The sequence below is a fragment of the Scyliorhinus torazame genome, chromosome 14, assembly GCF_047496885.1.
Source record: "Scyliorhinus torazame isolate Kashiwa2021f chromosome 14, sScyTor2.1, whole genome shotgun sequence".
Taxonomy (NCBI): domain Eukaryota; kingdom Metazoa; phylum Chordata; class Chondrichthyes; order Carcharhiniformes; family Scyliorhinidae; genus Scyliorhinus; species Scyliorhinus torazame.
In genome coordinates, this window is record NC_092720.1 from 216,939,525 (window position 1) to 216,965,767 (window position 26,243).

A 26,243-nucleotide genomic window follows, 5' to 3' on the forward strand; every position below is an offset into this window, starting at 1 on the left:
ACAGAGTCTATTTAAACAGTCTATGTAAACAGTGCCCTGTAGTAAACAGCGTCTATTTAAACAGTGTCCAACAATAAACAGAGTCTATTTAAACAGTCTATGTAAACAGTGCCCTGAAGTAAACAGAGTCTATTTAAACAGTGTCCAACAATAAACAATAAACAAAGAGGGCGGGACTCTGTGATCCTGATGGCGTTTCTCGACGGCGTCAACACGGCCTCAGGTTCAGCAATTCTGACCCCTCAGAGGGCCAGCACGGCACTGGAGTGGCCCATGCCGCTCCAGCTGCTGATTCTGGCATGAACTGAGCGCCGCTGCGTCCCCGCATGCACAGTGGCCCCGGCACTAATGCGCGCATGCGCAGTGGCTCCCTTCTCCCTGCCGGCCCTGACGCAACGTGGCGCCGGGCTACAGGGGCTGGCGTGGAAGAAAGGAGGCCCCCAACCCGAGAGGCTGGCCTGCCTATCGGTGGGCCCCGATGGCGGGCCAGGCCACAACGGAGGGGTTTTTGCGTGTATCGGACCGTTCTGTTATTTAGGATGTCAATATGTTAAATGTTAAAATTCTAAATGCCTCAATAAAATGTTTCCTAAAAATAAATACCAGTAATGTTGGGGAGGAACTGAAGGAGATCAGTATTAGTGGAGAAATGGTATTGGGGAAATTGCTGGGATTAAAGTCGGATAAATCCCAGGGCCCAGCGATTCACAATATGCATTAATGATTTAAATGATGGTATTCAATGTAATATCTCCAAATTGCAGATGAAATGACACAAAGTTGGGTGGGAGGGTGAGCTGTGAGGAGGATACAGAGATCCTTCAGTGTAATTTGGACAAGTCGAGGGAGTGGACAAATGAATGGCAAATGCAGGATAACTTGGATAAATATGGGGTTCCAAAAATGAGAAGGCATAGATTAGGCGAGAGGAGTGTGCAACGAGACCTGGCGTCCTCATACACCAGTCGCTGAAGGTAAGCATGCAAGTCCGGCCGGCAGTAAAGAAGGCTGGTGCTGTTCAATAGGAGGAGATATGCTGGCAGTGTCAGGGTTGGCCAGGATGCCAGCCCAGGCAAGGTCTCCTAGGCGCGGCCATTAGTTCCCGGATGCCAGGGGAATGCAGCGCAGCATAATGAGCCTAATGGCATAGTTAAATATGCTAATCTGGATCATGCTGAATGAGAGGCCTCGAGCAAGATTCATCGGCCTCGTCACGTCACCAAGTCAGGTGCGATGAGGCCAGTAAAATCATGCCCGGTATGTTGGCCTTTATTATGAGAGGATTCGAGTTGAGGAGCAGGGATGTCTTGCAGCAATTATACAGGACCTTGGCGAGACCACATATTGCGAGCAGTTGGAATATTGTAGAATGTGCAGTTTTGGTCCCATTCTCTGAGGAAGGATGTTCTGGCTGTAGAGGGAGGAGTGCAGCGAAGGTTTACCAGACTGATTCCTGGGATGGCGGGACTGAAGTACGGGGAGAGATTGAATCGGTTAGGATTGTTCGCGCTGGAGTTCAGAGGAATGAGGGGGGGATCTCATCGATATCTATAAAATTCTAACGGGACTGGACAGGAAAGTGCAGGAAGGATGTTCCCGATGGTGGGGGTGCCCAGAACGAGGGGTCACAGCCTGAGGATACGGGGTAGATCATTTAGGACAGAGATGAGGAAAAATGTCTTCACTCAAGAGAGTGGCCTGTGGAATTTGCTTCCACAGGAAATAGTTGAGACCAAAACATTGCGGGCGGGATTCTCTGTCCCACCGTTCCCGTTTTCCGGCGCGGCGCGCCCCTGCCAGCAGCCCGTGGATTTCCAAAGATGTGCAGGTTGGGTGGATTGGCCGTGCTAAATTGCCCTTTAGTGCCCAAAATTACCCTTAGTGTTGGGTGGGTTATTGGGGATAGGGTGGAGGTGTGAGCCGGTGCAGACTCGATGGGCTGAATGGCCTCCTTCTGCACTGTAAATTCTTTGATTCTATGATTTCCCGCATGCCGTTGGGAAATCCATGCGCCTGTGCGCGCTGCCGGCAAAACAGAGGATCCCGTTGATGGAGAATCTTCATGTACGTTTTAAAGAATCGGTTAGATACAGCACTCGGGGTGAAGGAGGTCAAAGGGTAAGGGGGGGAAAGGAGTGTGGGGTCACGCTACTGAGTTGAATGGACAGCTATGATCATAATGGACAGGGTTTTTGAGGTTAGTTGCATCATACAAACGATGTGCAGCAGATCACATGCTGTGCTGTTCAGCAGTACACTTAGTTGTCATGATGTGACAATTGCCTTGTCATCTATCTCCAACCTGCCTGATAATGGCGTGGGTTGTTAGGTATGTGGCTTTCATTTAGCTGCCCGATTGCCCAATGGATTTGTATTGAGCTCAGTAACAAACGCCTCAGTTACAGCTTGCCAATTGGACGCACATGGCTGCCAGAAGACGGGAGTGCCTCCCGCAGGCAAATAGTCCTCATATTGCACAGTAAATCTTTGCTGTGGCGCCTCCTGCAGTCAAATAGTCTGCGACTTGGAGGTTTACGAAGAATCACTTGGCTGAGGGTCTGGGAGCTGTGGTCCATCTTGTGTCATTCGGGGTGCAGATTTGCCCCAGGTACCAGAATGACCCAGGAATCGCCATACATCACACTCCTTCACACAACCTGCCTTGTTAATGGCGATAGCCTTGTGCATAAAATGGGCAGAGGAGGTTCGCAAATAAGACGGGAATACTTTGGTTGAGCCAGATTAATTTCTCAGTGGCCACAGAGAACATTACTGGGTTTACAGGAAGCAAAGGAGAAATTTGAGAATGAATTGGCAAAATATTTTTTTTTAAATGCCCGCTAGATTGAACACAGGTGACTTTCAATAACAGCAGAGTCGATATTGCTGTGAAAATAGCGAAGATTTCACAGTGCGAAAACATCTACCGACAGAACTGGAAGTACATGTTTTTATTGATTTTGAAGGGAACTGGTTACCTAGTTATCTGGGATGGAGTTTAAGACTGGGGAGGTTATGCTGCAATTGTATAAGGTGTTAGTGAGGCCACACCTGGAGTATTGTGTTCAGTTTTGGTCTCCTTACCTGAGAAACGACATATTGGCACTGGAGGGTGTGCAGAGGAGATTCACTAGGTTAATCCCAGAGCTGAAGGGGTTGGATTACGAGGAGAGGTTGAGTAGACTGGGACTGTACTCGTTGGAATTTAGAAGGATGAGGGGGGATCTTATAGAAACATATAAGATTATGAAGGGAATAGATAGGATAGATGCGGGCAGGTTGTTTCCACTGGTGGGTGAAAGCAGAACTAGGGGGCATAGCCTCAAAATAAGGGGAAGTAGATTTAGGACTGAGTTTAGGAGGAACTTCTTCACCCAAAGGGTTGTGAATCTATGGAATTCCTTGCCCAGTGAAGCAGTAGAGGCTCCTTCATTAAATGTTTTTAAGATAAAGATAGATAGTTTTTGGAAGAATAAAGGGATTAAGGGTTATGGTGTTCGGGCCGGAAAGTGGAGCCGAGTCCACAAAAGATCAGCCATGATCTCATTGAATGGTGGAGCAGGCTCGAGGGGCCAGATGGCCTACTCTTGCTCCTAGTTCTTATGTTACAAAAATAGGGAGGTTATGCTTCAGTTATTCCACACCTGGACTATCGTGTACAGTATCCATCACCTTATTTAAGGAAGAATGTAAAAGCATTGGAATAATAATAATAATCTTTATTGTCACAAGTAGGCTTACATTAACATTGCAATGAAGTTACTGTGAAACGTCCCTAGTTGCCACATTTCGGCACCTGTTCGGGTACACAGAGGGAGAATTCAGAATGTCCAATTCACCTAACCCGCACATCTTTGGCCTGTGGGAGGAAACCGGAGCACCCGGAGGAAACCCACGCACACACGAGGACGATGCGCAGACTCCGCAGAGACAGTGACCCAAGCCGGAATCGAACCTGGGACCCTGGTGCTGAGAAGCAACAGTGCTAAACACTGTGCTACCGTGCCGCCCATATTAAATGGTGTAGCAGGCTCGAGGGACCGTGCCCTCCTCCTGCTCCTTGGTCATGTATTCGTAAAAGTCAATCCGTGAAAGATCTGCCCCAGGACACCTTGGGCGGGACACATACAGCGGTCAGTGCTGACGGTGTGCTGCGCTGTCGGAGGTGCTGTTCTTCAGGTCAGACATGAAACCGACGTCAAATTTGCTCTGTCAGGGCAGTGCAAAGGAATCTCAGCACCATTATTGCGAAGAAGAGAATCAGGGATCTTCTCTCTTTCGCTCCACTAAGCAGGGACAGGTTACCCAGTACCCACGGTGGCACAGTGGGTAGCACAGCACCAGGGCCCAGGGTTCAATTCCAGCCTTGGCTGTCTGTGCGTAGTCGGCACGTTCTCCCCGTGTGTGCGTGGGTTTCCTCAGGGTGCCCCGGTTTCCTCCCACAGCCCAAAAATGTGCAGGTTAGGTGGTTTGGCCATGCTAAATTGCCCATAGTGTCCAAAAGATGTGCAGGTTAGGTGGGGTTATGTGGTTGCGGGGGAGTGGGCCTAGGTGGAGTGCTCTTTCGGTGCAAAAACAATGGCCTCTGCAGCACTGAGGAATTCTACTTCTATGGTTGCTGTTTGTGAGAGCTTGCTGTGCGTGGAATATCTGCTGTGTGTCCGACATTACAACAATCAATATGCTTCAGAAGTGTCTCATTAGCTATGAAGCACTTTGGGAAGCCAAGAGGTGATGAAAGTTTTTTTTTAAAATACAACTAATGATTCGCTTCTTCTGTCTTTCCTTCTGGGGCCTGACTGATGTTTATTTGTGTTCCTGCCAGATGTTGAAGAGCCACTTTGGGAGTCTACGCAAGGTGGGATCGGAGGGCTGCCTGCTGGACTGTGAGTTCCTGCCTTGGTCGCGGAGGATCCTCCACCGGTTCGAGACCCCGACGGGCGACTGCCAGGAGGCGAAGGAGGGGGTTAAGTTGGAGGCCGCGGCTGGCGAGGAGGCGAAGGCGGCGGGGGAGGAGCGGAAGGTGGTCATCCCGGAGGTCCGGATCGAGAAGGAGTACAGCCTGAGCGTGGACACCCTGCACCAGCTGGCTGGCGACAGCTTCGACGAGTCGGACAAGAGCTGCGACAGCCTGGGGCCCGGCAGCCGGGACCCGAGCTACCGCCTGGGCGTGCAGGACCTGGGCATGTGGCGCACGTACAGCGACGGCAACCTGGCGCGGGACGGGGAGAGGCGGGACTTCATCTCCAGCAGCCAGCTGACGGGCAAGCAGAAAACAGAGAGCGGCTGGAGCCTGCCCTCGCCCAAGACACTGAGGAAGGAGCGGGCGTTGGCGAGGGTGGCCGCTGCCAAGGAGCACCTGCGCTCCATCTTCACCGGATCACGCAAGGTAGGAAAGCAAACTCCCGCGTCCCACGGGAATGGCGAAACACAAAAAGGGGGTGAATGTGGTAATACCAGGTATTGCGGTACCTGAGAGGTGGATGACCATTGGTTAGACCCAGGAGTCTACCATTGGCTCACGTACGTAGCACCGCCCTGAGAGGCGGAGTATAAGAACCAATGCCGTCCCAGCAGCATTCACTTTCTGTATCGCAGCTGCTGGGTACAGTTCTAGCTGATTAAAGCCGATTAGTTATGACTCACCTCATCTCGAGAGTAATTGATTGTGCATCAGGGGTCTCATTTACTCTCGTAACACAAGTTGATCAAAATGATGAAGAGATTCGATCCGGTGGACACAATTATTTCCTCTCACGACCCATCACAACAAGTCTTATTCACCCATCACCCACTATGCCCCTTCACCTACCTTTGCTCCTGATCCGCCAACACCATATTTTAAAAAAATTCTCATCCTTGTTTACTGATTCCTGGGGTGGCAGGATTGTCATGTGGGGAGAGAGCCCGTATTACCTGGAGCATGAGAGGGGATCAGAGCTGGACAGACTGGATGTGGGGACATTGTTTCCTCGGGCTGGGGGGCAGGGGTGTGTGCAGGTGTCTAGAACAGATGAGGGGGGTGGGGCTACCTCCCCCATTCCCACGGCTACTGAGATATAAGTACCCCGGCCCGGGTGTGGGCCGGGTGTGGCCCGGGTGCGGGGAGACCCTTTGTCGAGTAGGAGGTGTAAATAGGAAGAAGAATAAATCAAAACCTTTCTCCAGTCATTGCTTCCGAGTGGTCGCTTCCCTGAGACTTTACAGGTAGACTCTAGACTTAGAGAGCACAAGAGGAGGGAGCTGAGAAAGATGAACAATCATGGTCACATTCAATTGCAGAGAATGGCAGGTTGCCATCGCTGTACACGCCCAGGTCCTGCACGCCCAGGTCCTGCACATCCGGGTCCTGCGCGTCCGGGTCCTGCGCGCCCGGGTCCCGCGCACCCGGGTCCCGCACGCTGCACGCCCGGGTCCTGCACGCCCAGGTCCTGCACGCCCAAGTCCCGCACGCCCAGGTCCCGCACGCCCGGGTCCTGCACGCCCGCACGCCCAGGTCCTGCACGCCCAGTTCCTGCACGCCCGGGTCCTGCACGCCCGCACGCCCAGTTCCTTCACGCCCGGGTCCTGCACGCCCAGGTCCTGCACGCCCGGGTCCTGCACGTCCGGGTCCTGCACGTCCGGGTCCTGCGCGTCCGGGTCCCGCGCGCCCGGGTCCCGCGCGCCCGGGTCCCGCACGCCCGGGTCCTGCACGCCCAGGTCCTGCACGCCCGGGTCCTGCACGCCCGGGTCCTGCACGCCCGCACGCCCAGGTCCTTCACGCCCAGGTCCTGCACGCCCGGGTCCTGCATGCTCGCACGCCTGGGTCCTTCACGCCCGGGTCCTTCACGCCCGGGTCCTGCACGCCCGGGTCCTGCACGCCCGGGTCCTGCACGCCCAGGTCCTGCACGCCCAGGTCCTGCACGCCCGGGTCCTTCACGCCCAGGTCCTGCACACCCGGGTCCAGCACACCCAGGTCCTGCACGCCCGGGTCCTTCACGCCCAGGTCCTGCACACCCGGGTCCAGCACACCCGGGTCCTGCACACCCGGGTCCTGCACGCCCAGGTCCTGCACGCCCGGGTCCTGCACGCCCAGGTCCTGCACGCCCGGGTCCTGCACGCCCGGGTCCTGCACGCCCGGGTCCTGCACGCCCAGGTCCTGCACGCTCAGGTCCTGCACGCCCAGGTCCTTCACGCCCGGGTCCTGCACACCCAGGTCCTGCACGCCCGGGTCCTTCACACCCAGGTCCTGCACGCCCAGGTCCTGCACGCCCAGGTCCAGCACACCCAGGTCCAGCACGCCCGGGTCCTGCACGCCCAGGTCCTGCACGCTCAGGTCCTTCACGCCCAGGTCCTGCACACCCAGGTCCTGCACGCCCAGGTCCTTCACGCCCGGGTCCTGCACACCCAGGTCCTGCACGCCCGGGTCCTTCACACCCAGGTCCTGCACGCCCGGGTCCTTCACACCCAGGTCCTGCACGCCCGGGTCCTTCACACCCAGGTCCTGCACGCCCAGGTCCTTCACGCCCGGGTCCTGCACACCCAGGTCCTGCACGCCCGGGTCCTGCACACCCAGGTCCTGCACGCCCGGGTCCTTCAGGCTCAGGTCCTGCACGCCCAGGTCCTTCACGCCCGGGTCCTGCACACCCAGGTCCTGCACGCCCGGGTCCTTCACACCCAGGTCCTGCACGCCCAGGTCCTGCACGCCCAGGTCCAGCACACCCAGGTCCAGCACGCCCGGGTCCTGCACGGCCAGGTCCTGCACGCTCAGGTCCTTCACGCCCAGGTCCTGCACACCCAGGTCCTGCACGCCCGGGTCCTTCACGCCCGGGTCCTGCACGCTCAGGTCCTTCACGCCCAGGTCCTGCACGCCCAGGTCCAGCACACCCAGGTCCAGCACGCCCAGGTCCAGCACACCCAGGTCCAGCACGCCCGGGTCCTGCACGCCCAGGTCCTGCACGCCCAGGTCCAGCACACCCAGGTCCAGCACGCCCAGGTCCAGCACACCCAGGTCCTGCACGCTCAGGTCCTTCACGCCCAGGTCCTGCACGCCCGGGTCCTGCACGCCCAGGTCCTGCACGCTCAGGTCCTTCACGCCCGGGTCCTGCACGCCCAGGTCCTGCACACCCAGGTCCTGCACGCCCGGGTCCTTCACACCCAGGTCCTGCACGCCCAGGTCCTGCACGCCCAGGTCCAGCACACCCGGGTCCTGCACGCCCAGGTCCTGCACGCTCAGGTCCTTCACGCCCGGGTCCTGCACGCCCAGGTCCTGCACGCCCAGGTCCTTCACACCCAGGTCCTGCACGCCCAGGTCCTGCACGCCCAGGTCCTTCACGCTCAGGTCCTTCACGCCCGGGTCCTGCACGCCCAGGTCCTGCACGCCCAGGTCCTTCACACCCAGGTCCTGCACGCCCGGGTCCTGCACGCCCAGGTCCTGCACGCCCAGGTCCTGCACGCTCAGGTCCTTCACGCCCGGGTCCTTCACGCCCAGTTCCTGCACGCCCAGGTCCTGCACGCACGGGTCCTGCACGCCCGCACGCCCAGGTCCTTCACGCCCAGTTCCTGCACGACCAGATCCTGCACGCCCTGGTCCTGCACGCCCGGATCCTGCACGCCCAGGTCCTGCACGCCCGGGTCCTGCACGCCCAGGTCCTGCACGCCCGGATCCTGCACGCCCAGGTCCTGAACGCCCGGATCCTGCACACCCAGGTCCTGCACGCCCGGGTCCTTCACGCCCAGGTCCTGCACGCCCAGGTCCTTCACGCCCGGGTCCTGCACACCCAGGTCCTGCACGCCCGGGTCCTGCACGCCCAGGTCCTGCACGCCCAGGTCCTGCACGCCCAGGTCCTGCACGCCCGGTTTCTGCACGCCCAGGTCCTGCACGCCCAGGTCCTGCACGCCCAGGTCCTGCACACCCGGTTTCTGCACGCCCAGGTCCTGCACGCCCAGGGCCTGCACGCCCAGGTCCTGCACGCCCAGGTCCTGCACGCCCAGGTCCTGCACACAAGGTTTCTGCACGCCCAGGTCCTGCACGCCCGGGTCCTTCACACCCAGGTCCTGCACGCCCGGATCCTGCACGCCCAGGTCCTGCACGCCCAGGTGCAGCACACCCAGGTCCAGCACGCCCAGGTCCTGCACGCCCAGGTCCTTCACGCCCAGGTCCTGCACGCCCGGGTCTTGCACGCTCAGGTCCTTCACGCCCGGGTCCTGCACGCCCAAGTCCTGCACGCCCAAGTCCTGCACGCCCAGGTCCCGCACACCCAGGTCCTGCACGCCCGGGTCCTGCACGCCCGGGTCCTGCACGCCGGCACGCCTAGGTCCGTCACGCCCAGTTCCTGCACACCCAGGTCCTGCACGCCCGGGTCCTGCACGCCCAGGTCCTGCACGCCCAGGCTCTGCACGCCCAGGTCCTGCACGCCCTGGTCCTGCACGCCCGGATCCTGCACGCCCAGGTCCTGCACGCCCAGGTCCTGCACGCCCAGGTCCTGCACGCCCGGGTCCTTCACACCCGGGTCCTGCACGCCCAGGTCCTGCACGCTCAGGTCCTTCACGCCCGAGTCCTGCACGCCTGGGTCCTTCACGCCCAGGTCCTGCACGCCCGGGTCCTGCACGCCCGGGTCCTGCACGCCCGGGTCCTTCACGCCCGGGTCCTGCACGCCCAGGTCCTGCACGCTCAGGTCCTTCACGCCCAGGTCCTGCACGCCCGGGTCCTTCACGCCCGGGTCCTGCACGCCCGGGTCCTGCACGCCCGGGTCCTGCACGCCCGGGTCCTGCACGCCCGGGTCCTGCACGCCCAGGTCCTGTACGCCCTGGTGCTGCACGCTCAGGTCCTTCACGCCCGGGTCCTGCACGCCCAGGTCCTGCACGCCCGGGTCCTTCACGCCCGGGTCCTTCACGCCCGGGTCCTGCACGCCCAGGTCCTGCACGCCCGGGTCCTGCACGCCCGGGTCCTGCACGCCCAGGTCCTGCACGCTCAGGTCCTTCACGCCCAGGTCCTGCACACCCAGGTCCTGCACGCCCAGGTCCTGCACGCTCGGGTCCTTCACGCCCAGGTCCTGCACGCCCGGGTCCTGCACGCTCAGGTCCTGCCCACCCAGGTCCTGCACGCTCAGGTCCTGCACGCCCTGGACCTGCACGCTCAGGTCCTTCACGCCCAGGTCCTGCACACCCAGGTCCTTCACGCCCAGGTCCTGCACACCCAGGTCCTTCACGCTCGGGTCCTGCACGCTCGGGTCCTTCACGCTCAGGTCCTGCCCGCCCAGGTCCTGCACGCCCAGGTCCTGCACGCTCAGGTCCTTCACGCCCAGGTCCTGCACGCTCAGGTCCTGCACGCCCAGGTCCTGCACGCTCAGGTCCTTCACGCCGAGGTCCTGCATGCTCAGGTCCTTCACGCCCAGGTCCTGCACACCCAGGTCCTTCACGCCCAGGTCCTGCACACCCAGGTCCTTCACGCCCGGGTCCTTCACGCCCGGGTCCTGCACGCTCGGGTCCTTCACGCTCAGGTCCTGCCCGCCCAGGTCCTGCACGCCCAGGTCCTGCACGCTCGGGTCCTTCACGCCCAGGTCCTGCACGCTCGGGTCCTTCACGCTCAGGTCCTGCACGCCCGGGTCCTGCACGCCCAGGTCCTGCACGCTCAGGTCCTTCACGCCCAGGTCCTGCACGCCCAGGTCCTTCACGCCCAGGTCCTGCACGCCCAGTTCCTTCACGCCCAGGTCCTGCACGCTCAGGTCCTTCAGGCCCAGGTCCTGCACGCCCGGGTCCTTCACGCCCAGGTCCTGCACGCCCGGGTCCTTCACGCCCAGGTCCTTCACGCCCAGTTCCTTCACGCCCAGGTCTTGCACGCTCAGGTCCTTCACGCCCAGGTCCTGCACGCCCAGGTCCTTCACGCCCAGGTCCTGCACGCCCAGGTCCATCACGCCCAGGTCCTTCACGCCCAGGTCCTGCACGCCCAGGTCCTTCACGCCCAGGTCCTGCACACCCAGGTCCTTCACGCCCAGGTCCTGCACGCCCAGGTCCTTCACGCCCAGGTCCTTCACGCCCAGGTCCTTCATGCCCGGGTCCTGCACGCCCGGGTCCTTCACGCCCGGGTCCTGCACGCCCGGGTCCTGCACGCCCATGTCCTGCACGCCCGGGTCCTTCACGCCCAGGTCCTGCACGCCCAGTTCCTTCACGCCCAGGTCCTGCACGCCCGGGTCCTTCACGCCCAGGTCCTGCACGCCCGGGTCCTGCACGCCTAGTCCCGTACGCCCGGGTCCCGCACGCCCGGGTCCCGCACGCCCGGGTCCTTCACGCCCAGGTCCTGCACGCCCGGGTCCTGCACGCCCGGGTCCCGCACCCCCGGGTCCCGCACGCCCGGGTCCTTCACGCCCGGGTCCAGCACGCCCAGGTCCTGCACGCTCAGGTCCTTCACTCCCGGATCCTGCATGCCCGCGTCCTGCACACCCAGGTCCTGCACGCCCAAAGGCCCCTCTCTGCCTCCTCCCTCTTTACCCTCTCCCTCTCTTCCCCCTCTCCCCCTCTGTCCACCTCACCCTCTCTGCCCCTCTCCCTCTCTGCCCCCCTCTCCCTCTCTGCCCCCTCTCCCTCTCCCTCTCTGACGCCCTCTCCCTCTCTTTCTCCTCTCCCTGTCTTCCCCCTCTCCCTCTCTGCCCCCCCTCCCTCTCTGCCCCCTCTCCCTCTCTTCCCCCTCTCCCTCTCTGCCCCCCTCTCCCTCTCTTCCCCCTCTCCCTCTCTGCCCCCCCTCCCCCTCTCTGCCCCCCTCTCCCTCTCTGCCCCCCCTCCCTCTCTGCCCCCCTCTCCCTCTCTGCCCCCTCTCCCTCTCTGCCCCCTCTCCCTCTCTTCCCCCTCTCCCTCTCTGACCCCCTCTCCCTCTCTGCCCCCCTCCCTCTCTGCCCCTCTCCCTCTCTGCCCCTCTCCCTCTCTGACCCTCTCCCTCTCTGACCCCCTCTCCCTCTCTCCCCCCCTCCCCCTCTCTGCCCCCTCCCCCTCTCTGCCCCCCTCCCCCTCTCTGCCCCCTCTCCCTCTCTGCCCCCCTCTCCCTCTCTGCCCCCTCTCCCTCTCTGCCCCCTCTCCCTCTCTGCCCCCTCTCCCTCTCTGCCCCCTCTCCCTCTCTGCCCCCTCTCCCTCTCTGCCCCTCTCCCTCTCTTCCCCACTCCCTGTCTGCCCCCTCTCTCCCTCTCTGCCCCCTCTCCCTCTCTGCCCCTCTCCCTCTCTTCCCCACTCCCTGTCTGCCCCCTCTCCCTCTCTGCCCCCTCTCCCTGTCTGCCCTCTCTCCCTGTCTGCCTCCTCTCCCTCTCTGCCCCTCTCTCCCTGTCTGCCCCCTCTCCCTGTCTGCCCCCTCTCCCTGTCTGCCCCCTCTCCCTGTCTGCCCCCTCTCCCTCTCTGCCCCCTCTCCCTCTCTGCACCCCCTCCCTCTCTGCCCCCCTCCCCCTCTCTGCCCCCTCTCCCTCTCTGCCCCCTCTCCCTCTCTGCCCCCTCCCCCTCTCTTCCCCCTCTCCCTCTCTGCCCCCCTCTCCCTCTCTGCCCCCTCTCCCTCTCTGCCCCCTCTCCCTCTCTTCCCCCTCTCCCTCTCTTCCCCTCTCCCTGTCTGCCCCCTCTCCCTCTCTGCCCCCTCTCCCTCTCTTCCCCTCTCCCTGTCTGCCCCCACTCCCTCTCTGCCCCTCTCTCCCTCTCTGCCCCTCTCTCCCTCTCTGCCCCTCTCTCCCTGTCTGCCCCCTCTCCCTGTCTGCCCCCTCTCCCTGTCTGCCCCCTCTCCCTCTCTGCCCCCTCTCCCTCTCTGCACCCCCTCCCTCTCTGCCCCCCTCTCCCTCTCTGCCCCCTCTCCCTCTCTGCACCCCTCTCCCTCTCTGCCCCCCTCCCCCTCTCTGCCCCCTCTCCCTCTCTGCCCCCTCTCCCTCTCTGCCCCCCTCTCCCTCTCTGCCCCCTCTTCCTCTCTGCCCCCTCTCCCTCTCTGCCCCCTCTCCCTCTCTTCCCCTCTCCCTGTCTGCCCCCTCTCCCTCTCTGCCCCCTCTCCCTCTCTGCCCCCTCTCCCTGTCTGCCCCCTCTCCCTCTCTTCCCCTCTCCCTGTCTGCCCCCACTCCCTCTCTGCCCCTCTCTCCCGCTCTGCCCCTCTCTCCCTGTCTGCCCCATCTCCCTCTCTGCCCCTCTCTCCCGCTCTGCCCCTCTCTCCCTGTCTGCCCCCTCTCCCTGTCTGCCCCATCTCCCTGTCTGCCCCCTCTCCCTGTCTGCCCTCTCTCCCTGTCTGCCCCCTCTCCCTGTCTGCCCCTCTCTCCCTGTCTGCCCTCTCTCCCTGTCTGCCCTCTCTCCCTGTCTGCCCCATCTCCCTGTCTGCCCCCTCTCCCTGTCTGCCCTCTCTCCCTGTCTGCCCCCTCTCCCTGTCTGCCCTCTCTCCCTGTCTGCCCCCTCTCCCTGTCTGCCCTCTCTCCCTGTCTGCCCCCTCTCCCTGTCTGCCCCTCTCTCCCTGTCTGCCCTCTCTCCCTGTCTGCCCTCTCTCCCTGTCTGCCCCCTCTCCCTGTCTGCCCTCTCTCCCTGTCTGCCCTCTCTCCCTGTCTGCCCCCTCTCCCTGTCTGCCCTCTCTCCCTGTCTGCCCCCTCTCCCTGTCTGCCCTCTCTCCCTGTCTGCCCCATCTCCCTGTCTGCCCCCTCTCCCTGTCTGCCCTCTCTCCCTGTCTGCCCCCTCTCCCTGTCTGCCCTCTCTCCCTGTCTGCCCTCTCTCCATGTCTACCCCCTCTCCCTGGCTGTCCTCTCTCCCTGTCTGCCCCCTCTCCCTGTCTGCCCCCTCTCCCTGTCTGCCCCATCTCCCTGTCTGCCCCCTCTCCCTGTCTGCCCTCTCTCCCTGTCTGCCTCCTCTCCCTGTCTGCCCTCTCTCCCTGTCTGCCCCCTCTCCCTGTCTGCCCTCTCTCCCTGTCTGCCCCCTCTCCCTGTCTGCCCTCTCTCCCTGTCTGCCCTCTCTCCCTGTCTGCCCCTCTCTCCCTCTCTGCCCCTCTCTCCCTGTCTGCCCCCTCTCCCTCTCTGCCCCCTCTCCCTGTCTGCCCTCTCTCCCTGTCTGCCCCCCTCTCTCTGACCAATCTTTTCACCTGTGTGACTCAATGTCACATCTTGTTTGCTAATTGCTGAGGCACCTTGGGCTTTCCACTGAGCAAGAAGTGTTCAATAATTACAAGTTGCTGATGTTTTTATTGCTGGCATTCTGCAATTAGGAGCCATCAATATCGTGTAGTCAATAATAACTCCCAACAGGAGATTCTGGCGGAAGGTCTTTACTCAGGCACGACGGTGGAACTGACTCACACAGGTCGAGTATCCTTCGGTTGTAAATTCCAAAACGCAATTTTCTTTGAACCTCATCAACCTCTCGCGCAGAAAGTCCAGCTGTTTGCCTCATCAAAAATAAACATAAGTACATGTGAAGAAGGAGCAGGAGTAGTCAATTCAGCCCCTCGATCCCGCTCTGCCATTAATTACGATGATTGGTGATCGCATCTCAGTCTCAACTCCTGTCCTGCCCGTTCTTCATACCCATGACTGATTAAAAATCTGTCTGTCTCCCAACATTTCCTCAATGTCCCAGCATCCACCACTCTCTGGGGTTTCCTCAATGTCCCAGCATCCACCACTCTCTGGGGTTTCCTCAATGTCCCAGCATCCACCACTCTCTGGGGTTTCCTCAATGTCCCAGCATCCACCACTCTCTGGGGTTTCCTCAATGTCCCAGCATCCACCACTCTCTGGGGTTTCCTCAATGTCCCAGCATCCACCACTCTCTGGGGTTCCCTCAATGTCCCAGCATCCACCACTCTCTGGGGTTTCCTCAATGTCCCAGCATCCACCACTCTCTGGGGTTTCCTCAATGTCCCAGCATCCACCACTCTCTGGGGTTTCCTCAATGTCCCAGCATCCACCACTCTCTGGGGTTTCCTCAATGTCCCAGCATCCACCACTCTCTGGGGTTTCCTCAATGTCCCAGCATCCACCACTCTCTGGGGTTTCCTCAATGTCCCAGCATCCACCACTCTCTGGGGTTTCCTCAATGTCCCAGCATCCACCACTCTCTGGGGCGTGAATTTCACAGGTTCACGACCCTTTGAGGGAAGTCACTCCTCCACATCTTTGTTTTCAATCTGCTCCGCCTCATCCCAAAACCAGAACCTCTCGTTCTAGATTGTCCCACAAGAGGAAACATCCGCTCGCGTCTCTTTGGTCATTAACGTTCATCGTCTTTTATGCCTCATTCAGATCTCCTCTCATTCTCCTGAACTGGAGCGAGTAGAGGCCTAAGCAGCTCAATCTCTCCTCATAACCCCCTCGGGCGGGAGTCTCCCGAATCGCCGCGACGGCCCGACGCCGGCGTAAGAAGCGGCGTGACGCGCTCCGGCGTCGGGCCGCCCGGAGGGTGCGGAATCCTCCGCACTCCCGGGGGTTAGGTCGGCAGCGGAGGGGCGAGTTAGCGCATGCGCAGAACCGCCGGTGTAGTTCCGCGCATGCGCAGACCGGCCGGCGTATTCTAACACATGTGCGGGGGGATGGGGGGGGATCTTCTCCGCGCCGGCCATGTTGGAGCCCTACAGGTGCCGCCCCGGAAGGAAGGAGTGCCCCCACGGCACAGGCCCGCCCGCAGATCGGTGGGCCCCGATTGCTGGCCAGGCCACCGTGGGGCCCCCCCGACTGGATCCCCCCCCCCCTTTCTCCCCCCCCCCCGCCCGCCCCCCCAAGGAACCGTACCAGCCGGCCTACCAGCCAGGCCCCGCCGTGTGAGACCATGTCCAATTGACGCCGGCGGGAGTGGCCGGAAACCGACGGCCGCCCGGCCCATCGGGGCCCGGAGAATTGTCCGCCGGGGGGGGGGGGGGCCGCTGCCAACAGCCCCCGACCGGCGTGGCGTGATCCCCGCCCATAAACCGGCGCCGGAGAATACGGCAGCCGGCGGCGGAGCGGCGGGATTCACGCCGCATCACGGGGATTTTCCAGCCCGGCGAGGGTCGGAAAATCCCGCTCCTCATCTCTGGAATAAATCTCGTGAACCTCCTCTGAACTGCCTCTAATTATACGACATCCCTCCTCAGGTAAGGGGACCAAACCTGTGCACAATACTCCAGGTACGATCTCACCTTGTACAGCTGCAGCAACACTTCCCTACTTTTATACACAATTCTTTTAGGTATAAAGACCAAAATTCCATTTGCCCTCCTCATTACCTGCTGTACCTGCGTGCTAGTTTTCTGTGATTCATACACAAGGACGCCCAGATCCCTCTGCACCGGAGAACTCTGACGTTTCTCTCCATTTAGATAATAAGTTGCCTTTCCATTTGTTGACCAAAATGCCTGACCTCACACCTATCCACATTAAACTCCATCTGCTGAATTTTGGCCCACTCACCTAACCTATCTATATCCATTTGTAAATTTCTTATTTCCCCATTGCAACTTACTATCCCACCTACTTTAGTGTCATCTGCGAATTTGGCTATTGAACCTTCTATTCCTGAATCCAAATCATTAACATAGATTGTGAATATCTGGGGCCCGAGGACCAAACCTTGTGACATCCCACTAGTACCAGCTTGTAACCAGAAAAAGACCTATTTATCCCAACTCTGCCATCTGTCAGGAAGACAATCTTCTGTTCTATGGAGATCTAACCTTCTGTGCGGCACCTTATCAAACGCCTTCCGCAAGTCCAGATATAGTACATCTACAGGATTCCCTTTATCCGCTTGGCTTGTTACATCTTTGAAGAACTCTAGCAAATAAGTCAAACACAATTTAGCCTTTATAAAACATGCTGACTCTGATGGATTGCCAAATGTTCTGATATTACTTCCTTAATTAATCAATTCTAACAATTTCCAATTTCCCAACGATAGATGTTGAACTAATTGGCCTATAGTTTCCTGCTTTCGCCTCCCTGCCTTTTTGAATAAGGCCGTTACATTAGCAGGTTTCCAATCCACTGGAACCACCGTAGAATTCTGCAGTGTAGAATGGGGCCATTCAGCCCATCTAGTCTGTACTGACCCTGTAAAAGCACCCCCCCCCCCACCTCGGCCCACTCCCCCGCCCTATCGCCGTAGCCCAACCTAGCCTTTGGACACTAAAGGCAATTTAACACGGCCAATCCGCCTCACCTGCACATCGTTGGACTGTGGGAGGAAAGCACCCGGAGGAAACTCACGCAGACGCGGGGGGGGGAATGAGAAAGCTCCACACAGGCAGTCATCCAAGGCTTGAATCGAACCCAGATCCCTGGTGCTACAAAGCAGCAGTGCCGTCCAGGGAATTTTGGAATATCATAACCAATGGATCCTCTATCTCGGCTACCATTTTCTTCCTCGGATGTAGACCATCAGGCCCTGGGGACTGGCCTGCCTTCAATCCCAAATTTGATTAGTAATTTTGCCCGATTGGTGATGATTGCACAAGTTCCTCCCTTTCTTGTACCTCTGCATTACCTGTTACTATTGGGATGATACTAGTGTCCTCCACCGTGAAAACTGGAGGCAAAATATTGATTTAGCATCTCTGCTATTTCTGTGTTCCCCATTATCCACTCCCCCATCTCATTCTCCAAAGGACCAACATTCACTTTAGCTACTCTCTTCCCTTTTGTCTACTTAGTGAAGCTTTTGCTACCCTTTTTATATTTTGCGCTAGTTTTCTTTCATAATTCACCTTTGCTCTTTTAATTACTTTGTTCATAATCCTTTTGTCAACCTTTAAAAGTTTTCCAATCTCCTGTCACTGGCCTTTGCAATATGGTATGCCTCAGTTTTTGTCTTTATGTATCTTTAATTTCCTTGCTTAGTCATGGATGTTTTTCCTTCTCTGACAATCTTCCATCCTCTCTGGAATGGATTTTAGTTGTGAGGAATTGAGTATCTCCTGAAACAACTGCCACAGCTCATCACCTTTTCATCTTCCTGCCCAGTCCACTGGGGCTAAATCTGCCCGCATGCTGACATAATTACCTTTGTTTAACTCGAGAATGCGGCTGTGGGACCCCAGTTTCTCGATCTCAAACGGAATTTGAAACGGTGTCATGCTATGATCACTCTTCCCTAGAGCACCCTTAACTATGAGGTCATTAATTATTCCCTCCTTATTACACAACACCAAATCCTGACTGCTCCCTGGTTCCACACATATTGCTCCAAAAACAATCTCTAACACATTTAATGAATTCTCCCACAAACCTATCCTTGCCAATTTGATTCACCCAGTCTGTATGCATATTAAAATCACCCATGATTATTGTTGAATCTTTCTGACAAGCCCCCAATATTTCCTGGTTTATAATGTGCCCCAGTGTGGAACTATTGTTTGGGTGCCTATAAATTAATCGCACCAGGGATTTCTTTCCTTTGCTATTTCTTATTTCTACCCAGACTGATTCCACGTTTTGACCTCTAACGCCTAGATCATTTCTCATTACAGTACTGATCCCTTTCTTTACTAGCAAAGCCAAACCACCTTGATTTCCTTTCGGTCCGTCCTGAAATGCTGAGTCCCTTTCGGTATTCAACTCCCAGACCTGGTCTCCTTGTAACCGTGTCCCAGTCATTGCCACCAAATCATACCCCGAACTCTCTATTTCGCTGTGAACTCATTAATTTTGTTCTGAATGCTTTGTGCACTCAGATACAAATCCTTTAAGTTTGTTCTATTATCAAATTTCCCTTCTCTTTGATTCCTTGCTGCAATACGATGTTCACACTTTCTGCCCCTTCCTTTTATTTTCCGGTAATAATCCACCTCATCATTAACCTTCACCCCAATTTCCCTATAAATTTATCTTCTAATGTTCCATACAACTGAGCTCTACCCCTAGTCTTTAGTTTAAAGCCCTATCTACAACCCTAGTTCTGCGATTCATCAGGATTCTGATGCCAGCATGATTCAGATCAAGACCACCCCATCGGACCTGATCCCCTTTCCCCAGTACTTGTGCCATGATGTCCCATGAATTCAAATCCATTTCTCCCACACCAACCTTTGAGCCATGCATTTCCCTCTGAAATCTCATTGACCCGTTGCCAATTGGCTCAGGTAGTAACCCAGAGATTATCATCTTTTTGGTTCTGCTTTTTAAATGAGCCCCGGGCTGCTCATCTTCCCTCAGCAGAACCTTCCTGTTCTACCTATGTCATTAGTATCGACGTGGACCACGACAACTGGATCTTTACCCTCCCACTCCCAAGTTCCTCTGCAGCCCAGATGAGATATCCTGCACCCTGGCACCAGGCAGGCAACACAACCTTCGGGACTCTCAATTATGTTCACAGAACAGTGTTAATGCCCATTTCTACACTGTCCCGAATATGACTACATTTCTCTTCTCCCCCCCCCCCCCCCCGCCAATTTGAACTGTGTACCACGTTGCTGTGGTCAGTTTGTTCATCCTCCCCATGGTCCCCACTCTCGTCCACACAGGGAGCAAGAATTTTGAACCTGTTGGACAAGGACAAGGATTGAGGTTCCAACAACCCGACCACCTGGATCCCTCACTGATAGTCACACCCTCCCATTCTTGACCAGTGGCCGAATTCAAGGTAGTTAACCGAAGGGGTGTGAGTGCCTCCTGAATCACAGTGTCCAGGTAACTCACCTCCTCCCTGGTGTGCCGCAGTGTCCGAAGCTCAGAATCCAGCTCACCAACACTGAGCCAAAGTTACTCAAGCAACTAACACTTTCTACAGATGTGTTCACTGGAAACCACAATGGGGTCCACCAGTCTCCACATCATACAGGAGCAACACATGTTGTTGAAAACCCACCACTATTCCAAGAAGTCCCCCTATACCAAAAAGGGCCGACATTCTAAATGGTGAACAGGGATTCTCACTCCCCGACTCCGATGCAGGCTTTGGTGGGTGCTATTCAGGTCAAACTATATTTTCAAGTTATCCCCCGGTATAACCCATACCTTCACAGAAGATTTCATCTACTTACCACTTAGTAGCATCGATCCTGGGTCCCGCATTGTTAAGTAAGTAAAGTAGGCTAATAACCACTGTTTCAGGTTAAAACTTTTAAGTTATTTTATTATTAAATTTTTTCTTTTAAAAGCTGCAATCTCTGTCTTTACAGAAAGGTAAAAAGATCTTGCTTCTGGATTCTTCTGGTTGGTTGAAGGGACCTTCAGGCCCAACTTGACAATCAATCTTCTTTAAATTCTTTTGGTCTTCTTCAGATGTATTCGCTGTTCTGCTCGGTTGCTATGTCCTGTCGATACCTTGTACTGAGCTATGAGAGCTGGCTCTGCTGGCTGTCTCTGAGCTGACTCTGAGCTGACTCTGCCTTCTCTTTAAATTCTGGTCTTCCTTAGATGAATCAGCTGTTTTAGCTCGGCTACTTGGCTCTGTCCCTTTCCCATGACCGAGCTGACTGTAAGCTGACTCTGCATGCTTCTCTTGTTCCTTCTCTGCTTCTCTCTCTCTCCTGGACTTCCTAATCTCCTGTCCCCTTTCTCAGGGTTTATATATTTTTCTAACAGTTATTGAGTTTTTATGACTTTATTGTAAAGTAACTTTTATTTCACTTGGATTGTAAAAGGTATCTTTGATCTAAACATTCTAATACAACTAAGTATTCATTTTGACATGACCTCAACTCATAGATCTCTGATTACCTAGTTTCCTTTGTGATGTTCAAAATGCTTTGACTTCAAGAGGTGTTACTTTTAATTCCTGTCATTTCGATAGTTTTATTTTCCAATTGTGTCCCCAGCTCATACTTTTGACTTTGATTTTGGCTTTGAATTATGTTTCTCGTAGACTGATAGTCCCCAGTTTTCTTTTGATTTACCTGATGTCAGCAGAATTTCACACCTATACATTTGCCCCCCTAGTCATTCTTTTCTATCTGCTGATTTTACTTCAATGAAGGTGTGAATCGTTGCTTTTAGCGTAATGCTAAAAATCCACTTGGTTATAACTTGAAAGATTTACATTTATCACCTAACTCAACTGAAACCCTCAGCCATGCTTTTCCAGATGCTCACTAAGATGGTTAATTTCAATGAAGGTGTGAGCCATTGTTTTTAGCTTCATACAAAAATCATGTTTTGTTTTGTTTGCTAAGCCTGCTTGACCAAGACTATCTGCATTTTACAATCCTTCTCCTGGCAGCTGCTATTAACCCTTCGTGGGATTTTTCCCTGTATCCTCTCATGTTTCTCTCAGACCAGATATTGCCAGAATTCCATGTTTCAAATGACACATCTTTCCCTATTATCAATTACACACATTGCCTCTATCATCTGCATCTCTATTTGATTTAATTTGTCAACTGATTTTAAATTTTCTTAATCAGTAAAATATTTCCCCATTTCACCTTGAATCTGAATTAAATCTAGAATAGGTCATGCAAATTAGCAGTTAGTTATCAGCCAATGAACTTACTGGTTTCCTGGGGCTAGCACGGTTGCTTCACAGCGCCAGGGTCCCAGGTTCGATTCCCAGTTTGGGTCACTGTCTGTGCAGAGTTTTGCTTCCTCCGCTCCCGGAGTAGAGGTGTCCCTCGCAGGTCCGACTGCCTCCGCTCCCGGAGTAGAGGTGTCCCTCGCAGGTCCGACTGCCTCCGCTCCCGGAGTAGAGGTGTCCCTCGCAGGTCCGACTGCCTCCCCTCCCGGAGTAGAGGTGTCCCTCGCAGGTCCGACTGCCTCCCCTCCCGGAGTAGAGGTGTCCCTCGCAGGTCCGACTGCCTCCCCTCCCGGAGTAGAGGTGTCCCTCGCAGGTCCGACTGCCTCCGCTCCCGGAGTAGAGGTGTCCCTCGCAGGTCCGGCTGCCTCCGCTCCCGGAGTAGAGGTGTCCCTCGCAGGTCCGGCTGCCTCCCCTCCCGGAGTAGAGGTGTCCCTCGCAGGTCCGACTGCCTCCCCTCCCGGAGTAGAGGTGTCCCTCGCAGGTCCGACTGCCTCCGCTCCCGGAGTAGAGGTGTCCCTCGCAGGTCCGGCTGCCTCCCCTCCCGGAGTAGAGGTGTCCCTCGCAGGTCCGGCTGCCTCCGCCCTTCCCTCTTTCACCTAACTCTCTGTTTCACTAAACCCAGCTGCACTCTGACGCAACAAGCCTGACGCTCAGTGCAGACAAGGCAGCACTGAAGGAAACCTCATTTTATGGCCCCTAATCTAAGGCTTCTGAAGCTGGATTCAACCAGTTGGCGAATGAACTCGCTTCAGGGTGGCACGGTGATGCAATGATTGGAACTGCTGCCTCACGGCGCCAAGGACCCGGATTCAACCCCAGCCCGGGTCGCTTTCCGTGTGGAGTTTGCACATTCTCCCGTGTCTGCGTGGGTAGGTTAATTGGCCACGCTAAATTGCCCCTTAATTAAAAAAAAGTGAATTGGCTTCAGCCGACAGCTTGTAATCTCCTGTTTAAAGCTGCAACAAAACTTCATCTGGTCAAAAGAGCGACTTTTAGTTAATTGGTAAAGTAAAGGAACAAACGAGACATTAGATTGAAATTAGCCCTGCAAATAAATGATTCCTTAAAGCTTGCCCCGTGAGACATCCTTTTTAACCAAACTCTGCAGCAGCAGCAAGGCGAATGTTGTAAAAACCCATCTGATTCAATCATGTCCTTGAAGGAGGGAAATCTGCCGTCCTTACCCGGCCTGGCCTACAGGTGACTCCAGACCCACAGCAATGTGGTACAGAAATGGCCGGACAAATCATTCAGTTCACGGGGCAATTAGGGATGGCCAATAAGCGCTGGCTCAGCCAATAACGCCCAGGTCCTGTGAAAGAATAAAAATAAAGTCCTTTTATTGACTTTAGACTAGAGCCAGCCTAAGGCTATTCTTACGTTTGATTAGAACTGGTATCCAGCAACTGAAATGATCTGAAATCCGAATTGGACTTCGGATAACGAAGTTTAGAGGCCATTGCAGGGAAACTAAGTGATGGAAAAATGAATGGAAGTAGATGCTGATGGGGTTGAGGTGCAGTAGAATCGAGAGAAGGCTGGTGTCTGGAGGCTGGTGTCTGGAGGCTGGTGTCTGGTGTCTGGAGGCTGGTGTCTGGTGTCTGGAGGCTGGTGTCTGGAGGCTGGTGTCTGGAGGCTGGTGTCTGGAGGCTGGTGTCTGGAGGCTGGTGTCTGGAGGCTGGTGTCTGGAGGCAGGCTGGTGTCTGGAGGCTGGTGTCTGGAGGCAGGCTGGTGTCTGGAGGCTGGTGTCTGGAGGCTGGTGTCTGGAAGCTGGTGTCTGGAGGCTGGTGTCTGGAGGCTGGTGTCTGGTGTCTGGAGGTTGGTGTCTGGAGGCTGGTGTCTGGAGGCTGGTGTCTGGAGGCTGGTGTCTGGAGGCTGGTGGCTGGAGGCTGGAGGCTGGTGTCTGGTGTCTGGAGGCTGGTGTCTGGAGGCTGGTGTCTGGAGGCTGGTGTCTGGAGGCTGGTGTCTGGTGTCTGGAGGCTGGTGTCTGGAGGCTGGTGTCTGGTGTCTAGTGTCTGGAGGCTGGTGTCTGGTGTCTGGAGGCTGGAGGCTGGTGTCTGGAGGCTGGTGTCTGGAGGCTGGTGTCTGGTGTCTGGAGGCTGGTGTCTGGAGGCTGGTGTCTGGTGTCTGGAGGCTGGTGTCTGGTGTCTGGAGGCTGGTGTCTGGAGGCTAGTGTCTGGAGGCTGGTGTCTGGAGGCTGGTGTCTGGAGGCTGGTGTCTGGAGGCTGGTGTCTGGAGGCTGGTGTCTGGTGTCTGGAGGCTGGTGTCTGGAGGCTGGTGTCTGGTGTCTGGAGGCTGGTGTCTGGTGTCTGGTGTCTGGTGTCTGGAGGCTGGTGTCTGGAGGCTGGTGTCTGGAGGCTGGTGTCTGGTGTCTGGAGGCTGGTGTCTGGTGTCTGGAGGCTGGTGTCTGGTGTCTGGAGGCTGGTGTCTGGAGGCTGGTGTCTGGTGTCTGGTGTCTGGAGGCGGGTGTCTGGAGGCTGGTGTCTGGAGGCTGGTGTCTGGAGGCTGGTGTCTGGAGGCTGGTGTCTGGTGTCTGGAGGCTGGTGTCTGGTGTCTGGAGGCTGGTGTCTGGTGTCTGGTGTCTGGTGTCTGGAGGCTGGTGTCTGGTGTCTGGAGGCTGGTGTCTGGTGTCTGGTGTCTGGAGGCTGGTGTCTGGTGTCTGGAGGCTGGTGTCTGGTGTCTGGAGGCTGGTGTCTGGTGTCTGGTGGCTGGTGTCTGGAGGCTGGTGTCTGGTGTCTGGAGGCTGGTGTCTGGTGTCTGGAGGCTGGTGTCTGGAGGCTGGTGTCTGGAGGCTGGTGTCTGGAGGCTGGTGTCTGGTGTCTGGTGTCTGGTGTCTGGTGTCTGGAGGCTGGTGTCTGGAGGCTGGTGTCTGGTGTCTGGTGTCTGGAGGCTGGTGTCTGGTGTCTGGAGGCTGGTGTCTGGAAGCGGGTGTCTGGAGGCTGGTGTCTGGAGGCTGGTGTCTGGTGTCTGGAGGCTGGTGTCTGGTGTCTGGTGTCTGGAGGCTGGTGTCTGGTGTCTGGAGGCTGGTGTCTGGTGTCTGGTGTCTGGAGGCTGGTGTCTGGTGTCTGGAGGCTGGTGTCTGGTGTCTGGTGGCTGGTGTCTGGAGGCTGGTGTCTGGTGTCTGGAGGCTGGTGTCTGGTGTCTGGAGGCTGGTGTCTGGAGGCTGGTGTCTGGTGTCTGGAGGCTGGTGTCTGGAGGCTGGTGTCTGGAGGCTGGTGTCTGGTGTCTGGTGTCTGGTGTCTGGTGTCTGGAGGCTGGTGTCTGGAGGCTGGTGTCTGGTGTCTGGTGTCTGGTGTCTGGAGGCTGGTGTCTGGTGTCTGGAGGCTGGTGTCTGGTGTCTGGTGTCTGGAGGCTGGTGTCTGGTGTCTGGAGGCTGGTGTCTGGAGGCTGGTGTCTGGTGTCTGGAGGCTGGTGTCTGGTGTCTGGTGTCTGGAGGCTGGTGTCTGGTGTCTGGAGGCTGGTGTCTGGAGGCTGGTGTCTGGTGTCTGGAGGCTGGAGGCTGGTGTCTGGAGGCTGGTGTCTGGAGGCTGGTGTCTGGTGTCTGGAGGCTGGTGTCTGGAGGCTGGTGTCTGGTGTCTGGAGGCTGGTGTCTGGAGGCTGGTGTCTGGTGTCTGGTGTCTGGTGTCTGGAGGCTGGTGTCTGGTGTCTGGTGTCTGGAGGCTGGTGTCTGGTGTCTGGAGGCTGGTGTCTGGAGGCTGGTGTCTGGTGTCTGGAGGCTGGTGTCTGGAGGCTGGTGTCTGGTGTCTGGTGTCTGGAGGCTGGTGTCTGGAGGCGGGTGTCTGGAGGCTGGTGTCTGGTGTCTGGTGTCTGGTGTCTGGTGTCTGGAGGCTGGTGTCTGGAGGCTGGTGTCTGGTGTCTGGAGGCTGGTGTCTGGAGGCTGGTGTCTGGTGTCTGGAGGCTGGTGTCTGGTGTCTGGAGGCTGGTGTCTGGTGTCTGGAGGCTGGTGTCTGGAGGCTGGTGTCTGGTGTCTGGTGTCTGGAGGCGGGTGTCTGGAGGCTGGTGTCTGGAGGCTGGTGTCTGGTGTCTGGAGGCTGGTGTCTGGTGTCTGGAGGCTGGTGTCTGGTGTCTGGAGGCTGGTGTCTGGTGTCTGGAGGCTGGTGTCTGGAGGCTGGTGTCTGGTGTCTGGTGTCTGGAGGCGGGTGTCTGGAGGCTGGTGTCTGGAGGCTGGTGTCTGGTGTCTGGAGGCTGGTGTCTGGAGGCTGGTGTCTGGTGTCTGGAGGCTGGTGTCTGGTGTCTGGAGGCTGGTGTCTGGTGTCTGGAGGCTGGTGTCTGGTGTCTGGTGTCTGGAGGCGGGTGTCTGGAGGCTGGTGTCTGGAGGCTGGTGTCTGGTGTCTGGAGGCTGGTGTCTGGAGGCTGGTGTCTGGTGTCTGGAGGCTGGTGTCTGGTGTCTGGAGGCTGGTGTCTGGTGTCTGGTGTCTGGAGGCTGGTGTCTGGAGGCTGGTGTCTGGTGTCTGGTGTCTGGAGGCTGGTGTCTGGTGTCTGGTGTCTGGTGTCTGGAGGCTGGTGTCTGGAGGCTGGTGTCTGGAGGCTGGTGTCTGGTGTCTGGTGTCTGGAGGCTGGTGTCTGGAGGCTGGTGTCTGGTGTCTGGTGGCTGGAGGCTGGTGTCTGGTGTCTGGAGGCTGGTGTCTGGTGTCTGGAGGCTGGTGTCTGGTGTCTGGTGTCTGGAGGCTGGTGTCTGGTGTCTGGAGGCTGGTGTCTGGAGGCTGGTGTCTGGAGGCTGGTGTCTGGAGGCTGGTGTCTGGTGTCTGGAGGCTGGTGTCTGGTGTCTGGAGGCTGGTGTCTGGTGTCTGGTGTCTGGAGGCTGGTGTCTGGAGGCTGGTGTCTGGAGGCTGGTGTCTGGAGGCTGG

General features: G+C 57.3%; 1 protein-coding gene across 2 annotated transcripts in view; it reads left to right on the top strand.

Moving 5' to 3' along the window:
- The window catches only part of LOC140390498 (regulator of G-protein signaling 3-like), a 180,186-nt gene that overhangs the window by 103,430 nt on the left and 50,513 nt on the right, over positions 1–26,243 (top strand). For both annotated transcript variants that reach the window (XM_072475669.1, XM_072475668.1), the window contains exon 2: positions 4,826–5,389. In XM_072475669.1, coding sequence (XP_072331770.1) covers positions 4,826–5,389 — 564 coding nt within the window. The remainder of the gene's footprint in view (positions 1–4,825; positions 5,390–26,243) is intronic.